A 23228-nucleotide genomic window follows, 5' to 3' on the forward strand; every position below is an offset into this window, starting at 1 on the left:
AAGGTCCATAGCTCCGAACCCTGATGGTACACATTCATCTTCTTTTTCTGTAATGCTTTTTACAGTCTTATTTGACTTCGCCTATTAAAAAAATATATAGATATTATATATATAAACGAAGGTTACAAAGGCATGCATAATTTTCAGATCACTCATTAATCAAAAAGGAAACGTCTTGTCTTTTTTTCTATTGGAAACAATTACACTTATTTAAGAAGAAGAAGAACAATGGTGTAAATAAATGGGTTAATAGAGCAGAGAGCAACAGTCACAGCTAACAGTCACAGTTCAGAAGTTCAGGTACTTCTAACAAAAAGTAACCTAACAGAAAGAACAACTCTTGATTGTCGCTAATACATATAAAGTGGGAGAAAGTAATTGGCCATAGCCTCTCATAGCCTGTATTTCGAAATTTACAAGATCTCATGTTTGTAAGACTGACTGACTTTGGTGCTAATCTTTCCTTCACTCACTGGTTACGCGGAATGTAGCTAGCGCTTCCAAGTTAGCGTATAAGTTACTTGAGAATTGTTTAGAGACACTGAAAGAAACACAATACGTTGTTCCCAAGGTTGAAGCTCGATAAGAAGCCAAAGCAAAGTTAAAGCTTTGTATTTTACTGCGATATAAACCAGTGAGCAAGAGACAGATAAAAGACAAAGTAAACTGTCTCTAAATAGGCTCATCTAAAAGTCTTTAAATAGCAGGTTAGTTGGTGTGATGCTCACCTGTTCATACTATCTGCTATTAGTGTAGAAGAAAACAAGCTGGTCAAGTTACCCACAGTTTGGGTCGATGGCTGTAACTAAAAGGTGGTTATAGATATATCAAGTTCTTAAGGTGGTCGGTAGCCTACCAAATGTTACGTTGTCACTAACTCATACTTAGCAGCATGTTTTGCTAAATTGTGGCAAGCTTCGATCCGACATGCTAACTAGCGTTTCAGAAACTATCCACGCTCTCGTGTGTCTTGTGGTTGCTATGGAAACGACAAACGACCTTAGTACTGAACTGCCAAAATAGACTTCTGTTTTAATCGATATATTTCAAACGAATCGTTACTTTTTAATTTTTCAGTTTACTCTCATATAGATAGTTATAATTGATGGAAAAAGGTTTGACGCTTTTTAAAAAATAGGTGTAACATCTATTAAAAACAATTCTAAACCTGTGATAGCCTACTGAAAAGAGGGGTAAATGACTCACAGTGACCTACAACTGCAAGTCAACGTTAGATCATCAAAGACTTGGTGGAAAACGTCTCCCTTAAGCTACGTGTTTCAGTGACGTTCTGCTCTTGTGGTGCACGGCGAGGGAAATGTACCTGCTAAGAAAAATGTTCAAGCACATGATATTAGTCCTAAGAGCAAGGGGAATTTCCTCCCCGTACTCTGGTATAACCACGTTGCCAAGTAATCGTTACTGTACATGCCGGGACTTTTACCTGTCGCCCGCTAGGGAGTCCCGCTCTTTGGACAGTCAAAAGCCGTGCGCAGTTCAGAACTGCACCAAATACTGTAACCGAGTACGAATGCTGCACACGCACACTTGAATTTAGAGTATATTAACTTTATTCCAAATACACAAAAGCACACACAGTTAAGTAAATACAAGCCTAATGATCTTCAAGTAAAAACGCCACAAAATACCAGAAAAACAGATCAGCAACCACAGATGAATATCTTGAGCTGGTAAACGTTAAGGCCTACCTTTCAATATGAATAATAGCTTACATTAAATACAAAATGTTCTGTGAACTTTTTAAATGTCACGTACGTACATCACCCACATGCCATGGTTTGTGGCAGCAGATGTCTGAATATTAACCCCTAATGGTTTTCAAAAAACCTACTTTTTTGCTCTTGGTCAAAATGTTCTGGGAAAACACAAACTAATAAACCAAACCAAAAACAACAAACAAAACGTCTGCTGGATAAGCAGAAATACATGAATCACTGCATAACATAAACAACTACATCATGGCACCTAGGTGATTATTCAACACTTGTGATAATGTGTAGTATAATGTGTAAGTATAATGTGTAATACAGTACTTATCCATGGTCACATGGTCATTAAATCTGCATTTTATAATTGTTAAAATTAATAAATTTCTTACAATCTAATCAATTTACATAATTTTAATGTACAATATTAGCTATTTCTTGTAATACCCTTCTAATTATATAATTCAAAATTAGGTTACTTTAAAATAAAACCTATACTATACTGTAATTTTGCCCTCATGATGTACAGTAAGAAAATAATTATTTCTTTCAATTGAGTGATACAAAATCTTTTTCTTGATGAATTTGGGTTACTGTCCTTTAATTTTCTTAGTAACCTTTAGCCTGTGAATTAGTGAAACATAAATAAATTATATTGGTGTAGCTTAAAAATGAATGAAGCCAATAATTTTTGCCTTAACCATTCAATAAATTCAGTTGTTTTGAAAAATCTTGCACATGACTTGCACAATACACAGTATCTGAGAACATTAAAGCATTGAAAGATTAGGATCTGGAGAAAATCCAGGCATCATTAACAACAAACGTATGAGTCTAAACTGTGCCCTGGCCAACAGTCGTAGCATTTTGCAGCTGCTGCAGCTTTTCCTGCAGTTCCTGCGCACAGCCTGAAAGATCCATGTAGTGTAGTGTACAGTAGATGTTCTCCAGGTCTGCGCCACACCTCTGACTCCAAAGCCGCAGCATCTGGTATTGCTGCTCCAGGTAGGAGGTGCCTGCCTCCAGTTCCACTCTCTCCATCTGCTCATCAGACACCGACAGCAGGCGCAAGAACTCCTTCCAGCGGCGCACTGGAACCTGTCTGATGATGGCATAAAGCACAGGCGCTGACCATGTTTCCTTGGGCATCTCGCACCTGCCCATCCCTGAGGAAAAAGGATACTTGTTCATTGATGTGGTTGATGTGGTTGATGTGGTTGTTTATTGAATGCTTATAACAGTGTAGTATGGAGGGTTGAGTTTACAAAAAGCCAGACTAATTCACCTCAGTTATAAAAAAAAACTAGATTATTAAGATTACTATGATTTATTGAAGCAAGATTATCAATTTTTTCATTTTCATTTTTCATTAAAGTGGTATTAATTAGACATGATAACAATTATCATGTGTAATTAATTAGACTCTGACAACACCAAATATTCCTATAGGTTTTAAGATGACCTATACTGATGTACAATCAACACCACAAAATTAAATATTCTTGTCTAATATTGAAGAACCTCCTACACAGTTTATATAAGGCCTCTCTGGAAAGAGGATGCTCACATGTTTCTGCAGAAGTCAGATTCATGCTAACTGCTTCACTGTGTAGAGAGGCCACAGGAAGTGTGAGATGTAGATAGGTCAGAGCACACCGGGCTGTCCTATCTGATTTAGCAGCTTCTGCGCAGCCCTCCTATCACTGCCTGACATCAGCATGCCTCCAGCTTAGCTGAGACCTTCACAAACACTCCCCTGATTGACATAAGGATAAGGCTCCAAGTTGACAGGAAAGACTGTTTCTCGCATGTGTTTTCAGTTTGAAACACAGTGCTGAACTACTAACTAAAAGTTATCTGTACTACACAAGACTAACTAAGACTAAATTTGAGGGAGGAAGTACAACTCAAACCCAATATGCCATAATGGACATGTTGATACACCAAGTTACTCTAAGTTCTAACAGCAGTTTCTCTAAGCACTATTAAAAATGTGATGAGGCATTCCATGCAAAATATTTAGAGAAATACATGATGTAAGAATACTATGCCTTTTGTGTCCCCATTTGCAATTAGAGGAGCAGTCAGGGTACTCCAGGCCACATTGAGAAGTCTTTGTTTGTGTTTGGTCTCAGGAAATTCACTGGTGGGTTCAGGGTTCACATACTTTAAAAACAGAGAAGTAAAAGATCATTTTACAAATATAAAGAATACTAAATTGGTGGCTCATGAAAGGTTAGAAATGGTACATACCAGTGGGAAAGGAGTGTTGTGTAGAACACATTTATCTGTAAACAATAAATACAAACTTCGTTAGCATCTGTTTACCAAAATGAACATATATTTTTCAGCCAACACATATTCAGCACACAAACACCTGCACTCAGTGTTCACCATATCATAGTATACACACACACACATCACATTCCCCTAAAGAAAAACCCTTCAATGGTTCAATTCATCACGAGTGAGAAAGCATACTCACCAGGTAATACCTGTACATTTGGCAAGTTTCTATTATGTTCAGCACGTAAATCATTCTTTTCATGGTCCAAACAGCACAGCTTCCTCCTCCTATATGCAAAGTATATGAGGGGGACACCAAGAAGCCCCATTGGTAGCAGGGTGCACAAGATGATGACAAACTTCTGGGGGAGCCAGCCAGGATTAGGGTCTATGAAAATACATCAAAAGACCATTCATATCATAACAGCTGGATATCTGTTACATAATTGAAACATACAACAGATACAATATAGTGGGTTTTGTCTATGTGTATATATTCATTTTAGACAAATGCCTTCCAAGGCCTTCCAGTGTCCTTAATATATTTAAATATATGTGAAGGTTTGTGAAATATGTTTGGCAGATTGTGTTAGTATGTTACCTGATTTACAAAAATATGATTGACAGGACTCATCAATGCATTGGCTTTGGTGCCTAAAGAGAGAGATAAAAAATTACATTATATATATATATATATATATATATATATATATATATATATATAAAGAGAGAGAGAGAGAGAGAGAGAGAGAGAGAGAGAGAGAGAGAGAGAGAGAGAGAGATTCAAAATTGTAGTAAAGTACACAGTTTCCAGAGAAACAGAATGTTTCGGACAGAGGTCCTTCATCAGCTGTGCAAGCAAAGTGCTTTTGAATTAGTAGTAGGAAGAGCCAGTTTATATATGAAAAGGTAGATGTTTAAATCATAACATTCATTTCATGGGGTACTAAAGTTCCAAGAGAGCAACAACTGGCAATACAAACAGATATGTAATTAACGCAGTCTCCATTAGTATTAAAATGCCTTGCCATTGGAAACAACAATTCCTTAATTCTGATGGTCTGAAGGTGTTCAACAAACCAATCAGCAAACCTTCTCTTGGCTTCTCAAATATAAAACAGATTACATCTATTACAAGTAATACAGTAGACAATTCCCGCAGTGATGCATGAGGATGGATGGGTGATGACAATTTATCCTTTTGTTATTTTAACAAAAGTTATTTTAGTGGCTGTGGTAATAAATTGTCATGTAGCACATCTAGAGTGGTTGCAGGCTACAGTACCACAGCAATTATTTGAATGATCATTTATCTCACTCTTGACAAGCAAATCTGATGTTTTTGTCTAGTCTGTAGGAACTTAGTGGAGGATCCTTATTAAAATAGGATGTGGTCTGCATCGTCCTGGAGGATTCTGAAGTGTTTAAGTATAATATCAGCTACTGTTTTATTTGTAGGATGATAAGTCAGCACCAATGAATTTCATAACAGTAGATTGTTTATAGGTCAGTGCCTCTACTCTCTGAACAGGTAAAACACGTGTAAAGGCATGATGGCAAAAACATGTGCATGATGCATAGAGTGAGTGTGTGTATATATGTTTAAAATTTGCACCTATCAAGTAAATAAATCTATATTTCATGAAGCTAGTTATTGGGTAGCGTTTTTCCATTCCACCCTTTTTCTTTCACCCAACCAACCTGGCTCCACCCATTCACCTCGGCTTCATCTATCCTCCCTGGCCTTGCATATCCACCCTGGCGTCAACCTGGAACCTAGAGCCCTAACCATCCAAATCTGCTCCCCACTCATCTAAATATGTGTTTGTATATATACAGTTGTTTCACCCAGGTTGTTTTAGGGGCAGCTCTGAGTCTTGATTAGTACTCAAACATGCATCTAAATCTGTTATTCTGACATTTGCTTACTGTGTCCCTCACTTTTTCTAGTTCACATTTTCCAATTTTTCTTCTAGTTTTACTGTTCCTTCAAGTTTCTTATCAGGTTGTTGACCTTGCTACTGTGTACCTGGTTTTGGGCTTGGATTCACCTATGCTAATGATGTCTGCCTGCTTTATGACACTGCCCTGTTCTTCATCATCCAAGCATTAAGCACATTGTCTTATACACTATAATTTTCTCCTTAAATTGCACATTCTACAAGCACATTCCTAGCCACCCTGTGGTATCAATGCCTGCCCACCCTGTGGTATCAATGCCTACCCACCCTGTGGTATCAATGCCTACCCACAATGGGGTATCAATGCCTACCCACAATGGGGTATCAATTCCTATTGAAACAGGGGTATCAATTTTCTTTATATTTACTTTATTAGCTATTGCTCTTTTAGCACAAACAATATTTTCAAATGCATTTAAAATGTAGATTAAAAAACATGTACATAGCTTCAGCTAGTGTCAACATGCTCATAAAATATGCCAATAAAGGCTGTAATATATAAGATTTTAGTATTTTAACTGTGACTGAAAAAAAAGTGATTTTAAAGACGAGTGATAGTATGTTTGGGACAGTAACTGTATATTTCAGAGAAAGGTTTATGTAATTTCTGCAGGAGAGCTGAACTTTGCAAAATGGCAGGAAATTTTGACAATGATGCTCCTGTATGCAGGAAACCCACAACCCACTAACCTATATGCTATATGATTTCACTATGAAGAATCAAAAATAATGAATCATTTTCATTTTTGAAGTGGTTATAGTTCTAAAGGTTTTCATCTTAGTCAAATTTAGGCCATTTTTGAAACTTAAAATTAATTAAGTCTAAACAGACTAAAGACTAAACAAACAAGAAAACAAAAAAAAACAAGAACTACAAGAAAGCACAATGGCTACGGTGAAAAATGCTGAACAATTATACAAAATGTCTTACTTGATACATTGTATGCATTTTTCCTCTTCATTCAAATACTCACAAGGTTTACAGTGGTCTTTACATTCAGGGCCTGTTGAACCATGACAAATACAAAATCCTAGACGGTCAATGTATAATGTTGTTACATTAAGTTAAATACGTTGGATTGCGGACAGCTTTGTCTACCTATTTTATTATTTGTTTCAATTACATATGTGAACAAATATAATAATTGAGTAAAATTCACATTTTGTGACATGTTAAATTCAAATGTGTCACAGAATCGGTTTCTTTTCTAACAGACCGTTGACTTACATGTGCTACAGTTCTTGCAATTTGTACAGTTCATACAGGTCCAACTGTTGGAGTTGTTCACTCTGTAAAAGCCACCTTTGCAGCCACATATCTCGTTCCTCTTGGACGTGCAATTACTTTTACTCTTCTTATTCTCTGTAAAACCAAAACATTTCAGTCAAACCTCATTTTACACCAAAATATAAAATAACTACACTTAAAATCACATGTAACAATATTCCACTCACCCAAAGGATCACACCGACTGCAAGGCAAACACTCCCCTAAAGTGTTATCAATGTCCATGTAAGACCACTCAGGACATTTCTCGCAGATCAAAGTTCCATTTCTACATTGACGCTTCTTAAAAAGGCCTGAATGACCAGAATTACAACAGCAGAATGAATTTACCAAACAATACAAGCATAAGATAGAAAAATACAAAGAAATTATATTTTGAAGTGTATAAATCTCATTTATGTTTCATATTAATACGTTGCAGTAAGCTCTCCAGACAAAAAGATGTCTTGTTCACTAGTAGTAGGGCCAAGTTATTCATTGACAATTGGATTTGCACCAGAATGAATGTATCAAAAATAAATCAGACTGTCTGTTGTTGGCCACACTCTGATGTTGCCTTTTGTGCTTTATATCCATACACAACAAAACACTGACACTCTCACATTCCAGAGTGGCAATGCTTAAGGCTCAATCTGGGTATGACTCGATTAAAGAACAATGGGACGCTAGCCACCAAATTTAGCCACTCAAATCCTAAAGAAAACTTGTGAGATTATTTGGAACAGCATCTGAAATGCCAAAATAGGCATTCACAAGATCTATAGGAAGTGTGCTACAAGTTAATAGAAGAGTGGGATTAATTTGACAGGAGCTATGCCAAAAGTATGGTTGCAGACATGCACAATAATCCTTTTCACGGCTGCATCTCTTGTTTTAGTAGAATCCATAACTGACAGAACTGGTGCTATTATTAAGGTGAGGCATAACCAAAAATTACGGAAGAAGTAACATGCACAACCATTTTTTTCTGGGGAGCTTATTTATGAACATGTTTATTCTACAAGAAACACTTGAGATCAACACTTCCATGGAGCTGATAAAACTGGCAAAGCCATGCAGAAGTATAGGACATGGAAAAGGATGGGTGCTTAAAAAGTATCAAGACATGGCCTCTGCAACTACTGCTGCTATTAGCACTTTAGCCCTCCTCATCACCCATCCCAGTCCCAGAAACTATCAACATTTATGATATACATGACAAGGTTCCCATTTAGAAACACATGGCACCCAAAAGGGCTTTGATTTGAAGGACAGCAAAGAAAATAGTGGGGGTTTTTTTACTCATTTTACACACTCTAGGTAAAAGGAGACATTAGATTTACCTGGTGAACATGTTTTGGATGTCTCAGTGAGCACCTGATTTGGAGTCAATATGTTTGGACAGTCCTTTATTTTATGTTTACTTTCGCACAAACAGGTTGCAGTCAGAGAAAGTGTCTGCAGCAAAAAATGGCACATACACAACTGATCAGCATTCAAGAAACTGCAAATCAAAAAACAGAAACCTATGGATGAGTACCATAATTGAATGTATTTCCCTCTTTACAGTTTTAACCTCTGTTACTCTATATAATACCATTCTATATTCTGTTGAATGTCAATAGCTGTGCCAAGATAAAACTGTTGTTTCTTTAGTCATAAAATTTAGCTGACACTTTTATCCAAAGAAACCTATAATTATGACTAAGTACAACTTGGGCAATTGAGGGTTAAGGGCCTTGCTCAGGGGCCCAACAGTGGCTTGAACTAGCAACCTCACAATTATAAGTAAAGCACCTTAACCACTGCCCTAGATAAAAACATAATAGCAGAAGTAGCATGAAACCATAAAACCTTTCCTGAGATTTTTTTGTATGAAATGTCTGGTACATCAACAATGATTTTCATACTAAGACTGCAGTGCCCTGTTGTGAGTAAATGTAGTAGAGATTTATCTACCAATTAAATTAAAATGAAAAAACATTCAATCTTCTAGAGCTTTTTGTTGTCTGATGGTTCTGGCTTCTGTGAGTCTGACAATGAAAGATAAGCTGTGCACAATTCAGTTTGCAGCTTCAGCACACGAACATAGCTATAAAAATTGAGAGGGACCATTGAATGAAGAATCAGGGTCTAGTATGCAATGTTCGTGTAATTTAAGCAGAGATCATTGAATGAAGTGCTTTCTGAAATCAAAGATACTGCAGATTGCATCCATTTAAAATCAATTTCAAAATCCAAATAAAGATTTGTAGGTTGGATAGAAGACCTATTTTAGAATAAGACCAAATTTTTAAGGGTGTGGAATAGCATGTTGATGAATTAACACAGAAGTCTTTTCAGATTAGTCTTCCTTTAACTATGCTTCTCTTGGCAATCTTGATTTGGCAACAAATGCTGGAAGTGTTGTCTTATGTAGTACCTCTTAAGCATTCTAAATAGGTGAAAAACAACCCAGCACACTCTTCCTTGGTGGTTGTTATAATTCAGAGCCAGGGCAGGTACTTAGCTGGTATGAAATGTCCTAATGTAACTTTATGTTCAATATTTTACCAGTTTGTTCTGAAGCAACAGGCACTTTAACAAACCATCATTCAATTATCCAGCTAGCACTAAGATTCCCCTTAAAGGGTCAAGGAAAAAACCTTCAGACTTTCAGATATATGCACTAAAGAATAATCAACACACTTGGGCCTCAGCCTGTTGAACATAATGAAAATGACTTAGAAGTGAATAAGAATGATTTGTAGAAGAAAACAAAAGATTTCCAAAAATACTGGAGATTACAATGAGCTTCTATAACTAAAAGTAGAGTAAGAGCAGACTAAGAGTAATTAATGAAATTAATCATCTTGTAGTTTAATTACATAATGTATAAAGCACACATGTAACTATTTTTAATTTAAGTTTTAGGATTGCAGATAAACTAATACTTTAATTACATTATACAAAAGGCACAAATATACAAGTTTAAATTGAGATTTTTAGGCTACTTACCAAAACAAAACACAGTGAAGACATGGTCATAAAGCGATACCTTTTAAATTCCCAGTGACCATGAGCAGGACTATGTACTGCAATCGCATTTGTCTATATATTATAAACACTACCAAATAAATACATGAATTTTTTTTTTTTTAAACAACCAAAAAATAGGAAAATGTTTCCCTTCTGCTACATTGTAGGCTCAGATACACACATATTTCCAATTTCACTGCACTATAGTTGTGAGCCTCCACAAAAAGGCAGATTATTATAACAGGAAGTTCAGTCTCAAAAACATAAAATTTTATGTAGTGGAAACGTAAAAGATCTTCTAAGAAATGTGACACAGGAAAACACGTCAAACAACTAACCACTGTTCCAGCACTGGCTTTGTAAAGTCTTGGTACATTTGGGGTTAAGATGATAAGACTTTTTTTAAGTGTTAGTTTTGTTGCACAGCCTATAACCCGCAGGTTCCTCTGTAAAGGGATGTCATTGTAGGATGTTCTTAATTAGTCACTAACTTCCGATTATGGATCCTCCTTTGTGTGGGTAATATTAGATTTTTTTTTTTTTACTGTAACTTATAATGACATCTAGCGGAGATTTAAAAATCAGGACCTAGATGTTGTATATTTGCACTCTTCATCGCTACATTGAAATGGGTGGTTGCAGACAAGCACCCAATAATCAGCATCTCTCGTTTTAGACTTATGTAACTTTCAGCCCTCAGATTTTTCACGCTGTACATGCAGTGTAAAGAGACAGTGCAAGGAAAATAGCATTAGAAAAACCCTTCCTTTGACTCCTGTGCAATCAAAATTCCTCATAAGTGAGCATCCGGTGACTCAGATGGCTATATGGAGGCGCATATATCACTTTAACGTGTTTTTTTAATCTATTATTTAGGTTCTCTTGCAAGGGAAATCTGCACCTGTAATAGAGGGTTAGTGGGCAACATTTTACTCCTTGCCAATATAGAACAAATATTTAAATATTTTACACATACCTGCAGAGTGGAGACTGGTTGTCTTTTAGCTATGCGGAAAGCTAACCACCTCCACATATTTCTCTATGCAAATGTGCTTCGTTTGCATTTGTAAAATATTTTTGTGCATTCTTTGACCAACATCGGCAATAAACTCATAACCTGATTATCTTATATCCATCTTTAAGGAACAATAACAGTCTGTTTAAATGTTTTAAGGGTACATGTAGGTAAAATGCTGTTTCAGTACTCAACATCACTTTACTGATCATAGGTAATATTAGATCATCAAGACTGGTAACCCTGGGGCTATGCAAAACCTTGTGGTAATAATGAAGTTCTGGAGTGACTCATCATGGTTAAGATGTAACAACTTTCAAGGAAATCATAAAACATGACAGTTATCAAAATAAGGGGTATAATATAATATAATATAATATAATATAATATAATATAATATAATATAATATATCCCTGGGATTTGTCTATGTGAAATGTATATCCACAGTGATTTTCCTAAATAACATTACTATACCCTTTGTCAAAAAAATAGCTTTAACCAATGTAAATGAAACTGAACTATTTAAAACTTTTAGCTACAGTTTATTGGTAAATTCATACGAATTGAAGCTTTTACAACATAGTTATTATTAGATGGTCCTTGCAGTCTTCTGATTACTAGTCAATTACTTTAACCACTGAGCTACCAATGCAACAAATGTAATGTCAAACCTGTAATATCAATAGATAGATAATCTACCATTTTTATAGTAAGTTCAAGTTATTTGTAGGCCACCCTTAAACTACTTTACATGGGAAACAGTGATGTGGCAAGTTTTAATTTAGTCATTAACTTAGATTATGACTATAGAATCTCATTTATGTAGGACTTGTTTTAGGTTTTATAGGCTACTGTAACAAGACTATTGATAATATTCAGAGGTGACTTAATGAAGCACTAGTCTTTTAAAAAATCGTAAACTTAGGTACAATAAAAATTGCATATTACATTTGTCAACAATACACTTAGCCTAAGGGGGTGGTGACGGACATTTCTAATATCCCTCCTCCTGACTTCAGCTCTGCTTGCAGACTTACCCTTGTAGCTCACGTTATCCCACCATATGAGACTATTTTTACGATATTACTGGAGTGTGAAAGGTTAATCCAATTTAGCATTAGACCTAACTGTAATTATTTAACTCCCTACTGCGAGAAAATCTAAATTCCCGTTGTTAGAGCCTTCATGCGTAACACCCAGAAGTAAACGACCGGTGACCCGGAAGCTCTGAAATCTGGAGGCACATAGAAAGAACATCAAGCTCTTTTAGCGATAATTTAGGTCCTCTTGCGAGGGAAAACTGCAGTCGCAATAGAAGGTTAGTGGACAACATTTTACTCCTCCTTGTAAATATACAACGAATAATTAATTGTAATACATACCTGCAGAGTGGAGACTGGTTGTCTTTTATCTACGCGGAAAGCTAAACATCTCCCAAATTTTCATTATGCGAATGCGTTTTCGTTTGCATTCGTAAATTATTTTTTGTGCACATTCGCTACACCAGTATTATAAGATAGTCATAACGACGGATGGTGGAAAAACTGAATGCTGGGCACCGCGTACCAACTGTAAGACAATTTAGCAGGCATGATTGTTGTAGGAAGTGTCATTTTTTTTTTCAAGGGGGCCGGGCAATTCAAAGGTGCAATTCTTGGTAAACAAATCCACACGTTAGCACAAACATTGCTTTGTTGTGTGCTCTCGGTGTTCATCATGAACTAAGTGTACATTTGGGGTCTGCAGAATATGGCGCCCTTCCTTATGAAAATAAGACAGGCTGCCATTTTTGTTTTTTCTTTTGTCTGAATTTTTTTGGTAAAACTGTCTGAGAACGTCTGTGGTGTGTAGTCACAGGAGGAGGTATCGGGAGGTCCCGCAGTCAAATACATCGTTCGCTTAACCAGTATAGGTTTCTCTGAAATGGGTAGTCTATGAATTTCAAACGCACTTGGAAAAAAAAAAAACTTTTACAACTTTTGTATTCCTGTCAAGGGACGGCGCCTGTGAACTCCACAGCAATTGAGGTTTTATTGGTAGTCTTATTTATTAGTTAACAGCCACTGATGTTACTAAGGAAGCAGTTGGCTTCTCATGAGCGATAGATTTGACTATTTATTGTTATAGCCTAATGTTAAAATGATAAATATGTTCAAAGGCCGATTCTTTTTTTTTCTTTTTTTAATGGCAAAACACTGGTTAAAAAGCATCCAGTATGATTACGTTTTAACAAGTCACGTAGCTAGACAATTGTCTTCACTGAGTTGTGACAATTAAACAATTAACAATTAATTTTCAAAGGCCGTGGTTTGCGTTCGTTGAAGGGATGGCAGAGCCCCGGTTCAACAATCCTTATTTCTGGCCACCACCGCCCTCCATGCCTGGTCAGGTGAGTGAGTTGTCTTTTTGTTTCCTAATTCATCCTGCATTCATATTATAATGCCACTTTAAACAGTCACATTATACCAAGCATTGGTATAATTTATTATTGACGTTTATGACTTTTTCCTTAGAAGCTCACATTAAAACGTTTGAGGTAATCCATTCTAAATGGAGTTAATAGTGGTTAAATCACATTTGCATAATAAATCAACCATACGTCATGCATACAAATGATTATATTTTAATCAAATTAATCTTATTTCAGTCAAGAATTTCTTGAATTAGACTTTCTGGTAAATTATACCACTAGAGGGAGCCGCAGAAGTAAAACGTTTGTAACCAAATTCTTAGTTTGTACACTATGTACTGATTTACCTGAGACTTTGTTTGGGGTCAATTTATATAGCACTCGTTTCTCATTTTAGTGTGCCATTTTCCTTTTTTATCCACTATTACAATATTCCACCATGAACCACAACAGATATTGTGAAATGTAATTTTTGTTACCAGTTGAACACAATGTAACATCAATAAAGTCCCTCCACCCATACCGTAGAGTATTTCTCACCTAGTAATGTCCATGTCCCCAGTTGAGCATAACAAATGATTCTTACAGCTGGATAACCTGGTTCTAATCAACAAGATCAAAGAGCAGCTGATGGCAGAAAAGATCAGAGCTCTGCTTTTGCCACCCACCACTGTTCCCTCTCAGCAGACCCTGCTGGTGGCCTCACCGCCCTCAGACGCTGGCCAGCACGTGATGTCCATCCCCAAGCTGCAGCAGGTGCCGGGTCTGCAGGCCCACAACTCGCAGCCAGACATCGCCCTACACGCTCGCCCAGCCTCCAGCACAGTGGCAGGTACTGGGCATCGGGCAAGGAGCTATTATTAGTGAGGTCCAGGTTGACTTTGTGGGTTTAGGAGGAGGGTTAGTTTTTAGGTAGTATGAGCAGGGGATCATGTATAAATACATGTAAACATGTTATGTTTACTAACCCATGTCATTTATGATTTATGTATCACGGTAGTGTGTGATGCTGAATACTTATTTTCTTCCTGATGATCTAGATTTGAACATGGATGATAAGTCAGCTGTGAAGGCTAAAGGATTATGGGAAGACTGGCATATGCGCCAAGCTGTTGACCAGGCTGCAAGAGTAAACCATCGTTCAGGTATGTCATTCAACGCAACTCATCTGTTTTAATATTACAGGACTTTACAGAACCAGACATTTATAAAGGCATTTTTGCTTACATCACTTTTTATGGTATTATTAATAATTATCAAATATAATGTCTTGCAGATATTTAGACATATTACTGTTGTACCCCGTTATCAGAGAAATCCCCCTTTTTTCTCTCCACTGCCCCCCCCCCCCCCCCCCCCCGCACAAATAAACAAACTGTTCAGTGTCCTTTAAATCTACTTCTTCAGGTCCCAAAAAGTTGGTTAGTGCGTTAGAATGCGCTGTCTAGGAATTCATGAAGGCAAACTCTCAACAGCCACTTCCTTTTTAGCTCCGTGTTCAGACTTCCACTTTGTTGATGGGTGGTTGATGATTGTTCTTTGAGGAAGAACAGTGTAACTTCTAATGTAACTTTTCATTGGTGTGGCAAAGGCTGAGGAAGGCAACCATACCCAGGTCTCAGAGCTGGGTCCTACAGGTGGTAAACATCTGCCACGACCACCGGCCCAAAGAGCAAGCTCTGCAGCACCGCAGCCAGAGCTCCCATTTTACCTTCCTGAGCGAGGGTATTATTTTGACTAATTCCAGCAATTTATTTGTATCTACACTTGCCAGAGTTTACAAAAATGACCTATTTTGCACCTTTCTGTCTATGCCTATCATACTTGATATAAATTCAACATCAATTTAAGATAAAGATAATGGTTTAGGGAACAAATGCCTTTCAGGAAATTTGAGTTATTATAAGCACTGCATCAGAATTGTGTGCATAGAGGTATCCCTATATTAAGTTAAAGCTATTATTAATATTTCTTAATAGCTAACAGTAATTAGAAGTGTGAAGTAATAATGCCACTCACCTTGCTCTTTAAAGACATACTTTTGACATGCTGGATCCGTGGAGTAAATCAGTTAGTACAGGTGGTCGGACAGCACGCGTATAATACGCTATGGTTTATTTGATTCAGGACACATTTACCAAGACATGAACATTTCAGCCTTAGGCCTTCATCAGCGTGTTTAACATTTGAAACCTCAAACCATTTATACAAAAGAAAGGCCACTCCCATGGACAGGTTATCGATATGCCAGATGTGTTTGACATTAGCATTCATATTTCAAACTAATATCTACAGTATAGTAAAAAGTAAGTTACATGTATACAGAGTTCAAGGAAGAAAGACGGATCAAAGTAAGATATACAGAATTTTTCATAATTGTATTTGTATTAATAAATAAGTGCATAATATTGATCATATTTATAGACGGCATGATAAAACAAAATCTTTGTTCATCTCATTTGGGTGCACAGACTTGGGATTGAAAATGTACCATGACTCCTTCTGTAAGTTTCTCACAGCTAACATCAGACAGCCTAATTTAAACACCCCGAACATTAAAAAAAACTACGAAACACAACCATGTTCTTCCTCTTCAACGCCAGGCCTGACACCATCGTCTCGAGCAGACACCCACAGCACTTCTGAGGCCATGACCCCCACCACGCCTACGTCCAGCAGTCAGAACCGGCTGGGGGGAGCACCGTCCTTGAACGTGATCTCGGGCCTTGCCAATGGCCCTGGCATGGACCAGGTGAAAAGCGGCAGCCTGGCAGGGATGCTGGGCCCACAGCCCAAGGCCCCGCGCGGCCGCAAGAAGATCAAAGCGGAGAACAGCACGGGACCTCTGCTGGTGGTACCCTATCCCATCTTGGCCTCAGGCCCTGACCAGTCCGTCACCATCGCCAAAGAGGGCAAAACCTACAGGTGTGAATGTTAATGGAGATATTATTCATCTGTATTACGCCTGCGTAATAAGTGTAAATTTATAAAATGTTACTTTGCCTATGCATATTATACATACAGCAGCCAATTTGGCATGAAACATGTTTAGTTTAGTTAATACTTATATGCTAGTTAATATGATGTGTACACATGCAGGGCTAAATAGTGATAAACAGACAAGTTATTTTCTTCATTTACTGAATCGTGGTGGTGGGGGTGCTCACCAGTATGTACACCCTTTCCTTGACCCTTTGGATGCTTGTGCTCTCCGCAGGTGTAAAGTGTGTCCACTCACCTTCTTCAACAAGTCAGAGATGCAGATTCATTCCAAGTCCCACACAGAGGCCAAAGCCCATAAGTGTCCGCACTGTTCGAAGACTTTCGCCAACGCCTCGTACCTAGCGCAGCACCTCCGCATTCACTTGGGGATCAAGCCTTACCACTGCTCCTACTGTGAGAACTCCTTCCGCCAGCTGTCTCACCTGCAACAGCACACCAGGTCAGTGGTCCTGGCAGAAGCTGCATATCAAGCTCGAATCAAAATCTATTTAAGCACACTAGAGCACGCTGCCTCACTGGGCAGTATCTGCAGTCAGAATACGATGGAAAGCTGTGTTTACTTTTTTAATAGGATCCACACTGGGGACAGGCCATATAAGTGTGCCCACCCTGGATGTGAAAAAGCATTCACGCAACTCTCGAATCTACAGGTGAGTGGATGATCTGAGTTTATGACCAGCGGGAGATGGGTATGACTGAGGGAGAGTCTGGCAGTGGTCTAATGTGGGCTGGCATGATCACAGATGTAGAATTACTGATAAACCCAAAATAACAGGAATATATTTAAAATAGACCTGAGTTAGCAGGATTGTATTTATTCTAACAGTAGTTCTGTCATAATGTGTTTAGACTTTTGCCTTACCATATTCCAGTGGATTTAGACAAATCTAATGTTTTTACTGATTGAATCACATTGATATTTTTTAACCCATTTTACTGGCATTTAGTTGATGATGCAGTGACATACAGCTGGCCAACAAACAACTAAGCAGTTACCAGTTTCTTCTGGTGTCCTAAAACAGATTCTTACCTTGTTCAGCCATTTTGGACTTTATGCAAAATGTCATTATTTCTTTTCAAATCCAGTGCACCGGAGTATAGAACCCTACGAGCAAAAAAACGGTCACTGTCCAAATACTTGTCAACTGCACGGTAGCGCATGTATATTCTGGCTTTAGTGGGTCTCCACTATGGTGAATGCTAAATGCAGTCATAAGATACCTTTCATTTCCCAGTCTCATCAGCGGCAGCACAACAAAGACAAGCCGTACAAGTGTCCGAATTGCTACCGTGCCTACACAGACTCCGCCTCCCTTCAGATCCACCTGTCAGCACATGCTGTGAAAAACGCTAAAGCCTACTGCTGCAGCATGTGTGGCCGCGCGTACACATCAGTGAGTACTGGCTTTTTTTTCCCCCCTGGAAGCAGGGAAATGGGGTAAACCTCAGAATTCAGGTCATAATGTATTTTTCTGCATTAAGTAGTAACATTTTAGTTGTAGAATGTGTAGAAGGCTCACCTGGTGGAGCATGGAGCAGGAAACATCTACAGGTTTGGTTCCCAAGGGAGCACATGTACTGATCTGTCAAATGATATAAAATTGAAATGTGTACTGTAGTGTACTGTAGTGTACTAATGATAATGGTAAGAAAAAGTGAGGAAACATTTATTTGGAGAAACAGTGCCTAAAATGAAAATGACTCATGCATTGACACACACTATTGCTACCGAACACTATAGGTTAATATAAATCACGCCTTTTGCCAAGGAAATTTCACGCACGATTGTTAAGTCGATATGTTGTTCATGTTTATTCATCAATTTTTCTAACTTGATGTCAATAGTGATGCAAGTAGGCTTCTAACACATCTCCTGTTTCCTGTTGTTGCTTGCTGTTCACAGGAGACCTACCTTATGAAGCACATGTCCAAACACACAGTAGTGGAGCACCTCGTAAGCCACCACTCGCCACAGAGAACAGAATCTCCCAGTATCCCCATACGTGTCTCTCTCATCTGAGCTTCCTCTACTTCTCTTTTCACCTTCTCTTTCTTTAAAGGGAAAACATGGGGTTTTTTGGGATGTTTGTGCCTGCTAGGCTGCTCTTCTGTTGAGAAATAAGAAGACAGGAATACGCAGCCCCCCTCAGTCCTCAAAGGACACCATATCTATTATGTTCTTTGTTATTTTAGCCATTTATTAATGATCCATGTAGCTGCTCAACTGGCTACAGTCTTGGCACCTGGGCTCCAAGGAGAATCAGCACCTGGAGCCAGGCTCAATGGGAATCTAGACATGCATCCCGAGGACAGGGCAACAGGTTTGTCCCTGCTGGCTCCTTCTCACATTATGTCATGGATGGTGTGCTAGGGAGACATCCAAAGATAAGCTTTAAGCACTTTTCCAGCCTTGGGGTTTTAGCTCGGAAGCTTGCATGGTTTTCAGACGGGAAAGTAAAGGCCTTGCTTTGGGCTATCACTCTTAGAAAGTTGAACTGCTTTTTGTGTTTGTCAGTTTGTCGCCATTTTAGTTAAGGCGCCATCAGGTTTACAGGGTATGTGTTTCAGTCTTCGTGTGGAAATGACTATTCCTCCACTTTAAGCTTCTTTAACCCTTGATGAACAGATATCAGATCCTGGGTTAAAAATGAAAAGTAATATCACAAGTCATGCTTAAATGTGTTGTCTATATGGTGAGCATGGTTTTGGGAAGGGCATTTCAGAAGTTGCGAATCCTAGCAGCTAGTTTATGAATTTACCGTTTAAAGTGTGGACACAATGGAGTAAAGCATGGCTAAGAGTTCAGGTAGCAGTGCTAGAAGCAAATGGCGTGAAACAGTCAGCTGTTTCTGTAACTTGGTATTGTTACCAGAATAGCGCATAGGGCTGAATTCTGAGCTGGCTTTACTATCTCATGCACAAACTTTACTAAATTGTACCTGCACTTTAAACTATAAATTTTAGTGTCAGGTCCCAGATTTTGTAGAGGACAGATCTTGTGGGCCATTGTTATGTGGTAATAGTCCTTTTTATTTTTTTACTGTCTTAGAAGACATTGAAAATTAAAAAACAAAAACAAAACATAAAAAACATTGTGGCTCTGAAGAACCCATAGAAATTGTACAAAGATAAGAGTGCCAGTCTGACCAGGTGCTCTCTAAAATAATTGCTTGTCTTAATTACATCACAGATGTATCCTTTCTGTTGTGCAATGTCATGGAAATCCAATTAGGTTTTCCTCTGCTCTCCCTCCTGTAAGTCAAGCCAAACCGCTTTCCTTTTTTTCCTCAGCACTTATTCAGACTAATTGCGTTGTGCTATTGTGCATTTAATGGGTCAATGTAATGACACGGAGGTGCTAGTCAAGTATAAAGTGTCATAACCAGAACCGCACGCCCTGGCCAACGTGTGCGTGCTCAGCCAAGCTTTACGTTTCCTCCATCTAAAATCATTAGTGCAAAGCATGTTGACAAATGACAATTGAATGGAAGTCACGGGTCTGTTGAGTTGGGGGTTTTTTTTGGGGGGGGGGGTGTTTTGTTTTTTGTTTTTTACAGAAGGGTAAATTTTAAAAAAATCATGAATTTGGGAAGGAAAAATTGCTACAAAGATCCATGGGTAAAATCTCAAAATGATTTTCCTATTTGCATGTTGTGTCAAAATAGCAGCTCTTTGGCTCAGAGTTGGGTAGTAGTATAATGTACAAAGAAATTACTCAAGATTCTCCTTCATTGTGGCTATAAATCTAAGGCCAGTATCCTGAGTAAAGTAATTTATCTCATAATGTACATCAGAATGTATTGTAATAGAAAAAAAAAAAAAAATCCTCTAACAGTATTAAAATTGAGTCTTCCACTCACTAATTTTGAATGTTAAAAAAATGGTCACCATAGATGGAGGCTGATTTAGATCAATCAGTTTTGATATGTACCAGTGTTGTCCTGCTGGTTACCAGAGTGCTGGTAGAACCCCAGACAAAAACCTCACCGTACTATTGACTTTGGTTTAGATATTCTGTAAAGGGATTGCATTTCTATGAAAAATTACCCCAAAATACTTTTACAAAACATGATATGCCCTGGATTTTAAGTATGAATATTAGCACAATGTAATATTACCTAAGAAATAAATGAGTATTTGGCCCTTTAGTGCTTTGCAACCTTATGCTCCATTGGGCCAGTGTTGAGGAGTATTTGTTGAGGAGTGGTGGTAAAAAGGGTCAACACATCCCTGTTCTTTTGCTTTCACATGTGATGCAGTATATAGTATGGTTAGTATGGAGTACAAAACAGTAGTATTCAGTATTAATCTTTTAAGAAAAAATAAAAATTAAAAAAAAAAACTTCTGAAAGTGGGCCCAGACAACCTGTCATCAAATTTATGTGCAGGTGCTTACTGGAAATGACATTCTGCACATAAGTACACAGTTTTGCTTAAACACATCTTTAAATGTATAAACTCTGTTAGTTCAGTAGCTATATTTCCAAGGAAAAAAAACACACCAGACCAAAATGTTGTATTACACTCGCTGATCCACTGAAGCATACCTAGTCTTTTGACTTAAGTGGGTCTCATTCGTTTTGTGTTGTCAAGCAACAATGCAGCTACGTCCATAGCAATTTTTTTGTCTTCAGTCATACTATACCAGTCACTTGTTAAGCTCATATTATTTAATTCATGAACATCTGAGAAACTGCCAGAACATTTTATTAATATGTACATTTTCTTATTTTTATTTTATTGCTGTTTTTTCTTGTTGTCTTCATAGGACCATAAACTTGCTCCCTGAACCTTCCCAAATGTTATTGCCATAATTTTTGTGATGGTTTACCAATTCATACAAATATCGGTTTGAAAACACTTGTAAATGTGACCAAAATAATCAATTTAATTTAGCCCAGTGTTTCCTTTTAAAGAAGATAACTGATGTTTCCGTCTGTTACAGCTTTTCCTTAAAATGAAAATGTATGTCTCCCTACATTTAAAAAATATACAGGCCAGGTAAGGTGTACTTTCTCATAGCAAACCTCTAATGAATGTTGTTTTGAGTACTTGGTAGTGTCTCTCAGTGAGGCCTAACAAGAATCTTCTCATTGTGTGTTATGAAACGTCTATAGAGAGGTATACTGCAGAGCTCAAGGATGTTCGCATATCAAAGCCTTAGTCGGGATGTTTTCGAAAATTTGGGGTATTTATAGTTCCCATAGCGTTCCCATCCCATAGTTTTCTTTTTTCCCCTCTTCATTTTCTTTTAAAACAAGATTAGTCCTATGAATAGGTTGACACTATTTAGCAATAAAACAATGCATCCTAACTAGGGCTTTTAATATAAGACTCAGATTACTTTAGCCAGTTGATCACCTGTCTAAATCCCCCTAAACCAATTAGATGTGTACATTTACTATAAAGTATACTATGTATTCATTAATAGTGCAAATTACAAGGTTTAAATACTGTGCTTTGTTCATTTATGTACCTGTATTTCCAATTATTAATAATTTTGAGTACTTGTTTCTAGTATCCATCTTTTTGTTCTTAAGCCTTAATTTTACTATTGTTCTATGACGGTTGTATTTCTTTCCCCCCCTTGATGCTGATGTTTTCAGTATGTTTTAAGTCTTCTTTTTTTTTCCCTCCGCATGGAATTATCTGACAGTAATTGTTATTAATGAACTGTTAACATATATTATGTATGGCATTGTTACATATGTCTAGAAATTTACTTTTTTTTTCATTTGTCTTGCATTGCAGTCTCATATTTGGCTCAATATGCACAGACAATACAGAAAAAATGACTTTAGAAAATATCAGTGTCAAGAACACTTTGTATCTTTATCTTGTTTAATAAACTCAGACTGTTATATGTGTGCCCAGTTTTTAAAGTTTGATTGAATTCAGATTAGTTAGTAAGGCGGTGCAAAATACGTGAGGACCAGGAGGAAAGGAAGGAGAGGTAGAGTCAGTCATCGTGATGAAGGCATTTACCACAATGGCAAGTCTGACAGGTGAAATGTGCGGATTTCTACTGAAATTAGGATGTTCTCGATACAATTTAAATATGATTATGTTTGAACCTGTATGATTACACATTTAAATTTGATCAGTGCATTTGTAGTATCTGTGACAAAATAAAAACAAGCACAATTGTCATTCTTGAGAATGTCTGCCAAAACAGCCATAGACACTGGCAAACATCAGGGCATAGGATGATCTTCAAAAGTTTGGTAGAGGTTGTAAGAACTACTTGGAGGGGGGAAAAGTAGCTTTCCTTATAATCTTTATTGTATGACTTATCATGAAGCCTCCTGGAGCTGCCAAATGACTCAACAGTGCAACCATGATTCAGATAGAGAAGAAAATGCTGCTAGGTTGAAAACATTTAATTTTTTCATTTATAAGACAGCTCATATTAAAAAGGTGAATGTGGAGGCAGACCCAGTGGATTTAAACAAGTGGGACTTAAAACATGTAGGTATCTATTCACTACCAAGATTATTCGTACCTGCTTCACAATGTTATGCACCACTGAAAGGAAAAAAA

The 23228-nt window shown here is 37.5% G+C and overlaps 2 protein-coding genes across 8 annotated transcripts; one reads left to right on the plus strand and one right to left on the minus strand.

Moving 5' to 3' along the window:
• Positions 1-1574: 1574 nt before the first annotated feature.
• Positions 1575-12825, minus strand: si:ch211-112c15.8 (tumor necrosis factor receptor superfamily member 1A). Of its 3 annotated transcripts, none has more exons than XM_035522424.1 (10): positions 12658-12825; positions 8585-8699; positions 7430-7555; positions 7203-7337; positions 6906-6978; positions 4615-4667; positions 4213-4401; positions 3981-4015; positions 3779-3893; positions 1575-2893 (listed from the first exon to the last, which is right to left on the minus strand). In XM_035522424.1, the coding sequence occupies exons 3-10, from the start codon at positions 7485-7487 to the stop codon at positions 2562-2564; spliced, it is 990 nt and encodes a 329-aa protein (XP_035378317.1). In that variant the 5' UTR covers positions 7488-7555; positions 8585-8699; positions 12658-12825; the 3' UTR covers positions 1575-2561. The 3 variants fall into 3 exon arrangements, with proteins under 3 accessions (XP_035378317.1, XP_035378316.1, XP_026853916.2); XM_035522423.1 differs by lacking the exon at positions 12658-12825 and adding an exon at positions 12313-12401; XM_026998115.2 differs by lacking the exon at positions 12658-12825 and adding an exon at positions 10239-11518.
• On the plus strand, positions 12516-22556 carry znf362b (zinc finger protein 362b). 5 transcript variants are annotated; one of them, XM_026998112.2, is made up of 10 exons: positions 12516-12593; positions 13577-13664; positions 14274-14517; positions 14726-14830; positions 16157-16189; positions 16289-16610; positions 16903-17127; positions 17260-17338; positions 17924-18082; positions 18592-22556. In XM_026998112.2, exons 2-10 carry the CDS (start codon positions 13602-13604, stop codon positions 18706-18708), a joined length of 1347 nt encoding a protein of 448 aa, XP_026853913.2. In that variant the 5' UTR covers positions 12516-12593; positions 13577-13601; the 3' UTR covers positions 18709-22556. The 5 variants fall into 5 exon arrangements, with proteins under 5 accessions (XP_026853913.2, XP_026853911.2, XP_026853915.2 ...); XM_026998110.2 differs by having other exon boundaries at positions 16157-16610; XM_026998114.2 differs by lacking the exon at positions 16157-16189.
• Positions 22557-23228: the final 672 nt, after the last annotated feature.

This window comes from Electrophorus electricus, chromosome 24 (genome assembly GCF_013358815.1).
Source record: "Electrophorus electricus isolate fEleEle1 chromosome 24, fEleEle1.pri, whole genome shotgun sequence".
Classification (NCBI taxonomy): domain Eukaryota; kingdom Metazoa; phylum Chordata; class Actinopteri; order Gymnotiformes; family Gymnotidae; genus Electrophorus; species Electrophorus electricus.

What these genes read in the sequence shown, in the direction of transcription:
- si:ch211-112c15.8 (XM_026998115.2), bottom strand. Translation starts at nt 10,268, where the DNA reads ATGACCATGTCTTCACTGTGTTTTGTTTTG. An exon ending in TTGCAAGAACTGTAGCACAT is followed by an intron (nt 6,979 to 7,202) that starts GTAAGTCAACGG and finishes ATGGTTCAACAG; the next exon opens with GCCCTGAATGTAAAGACCAC. An exon ending in AAATGTACAGGTATTACCTG is followed by an intron (nt 4,016 to 4,212) that starts GTGAGTATGCTT and finishes TATTGTTTACAG; the next exon opens with ATAAATGTGTTCTACACAAC.
- znf362b (XM_026998110.2), top strand. Translation starts at nt 13,602, where the DNA reads ATGGCAGAGCCCCGGTTCAACAATCCTTATTTCTGGCCACCACCGCCC. An exon ending in AGCCTCCAGCACAGTGGCAG is followed by an intron (nt 14,518 to 14,725) that starts GTACTGGGCATC and finishes CTGATGATCTAG; the next exon opens with ATTTGAACATGGATGATAAG. An exon ending in CGCAACTCTCGAATCTACAG is followed by an intron (nt 17,339 to 17,923) that starts GTGAGTGGATGA and finishes TTCATTTCCCAG; the next exon opens with TCTCATCAGCGGCAGCACAA.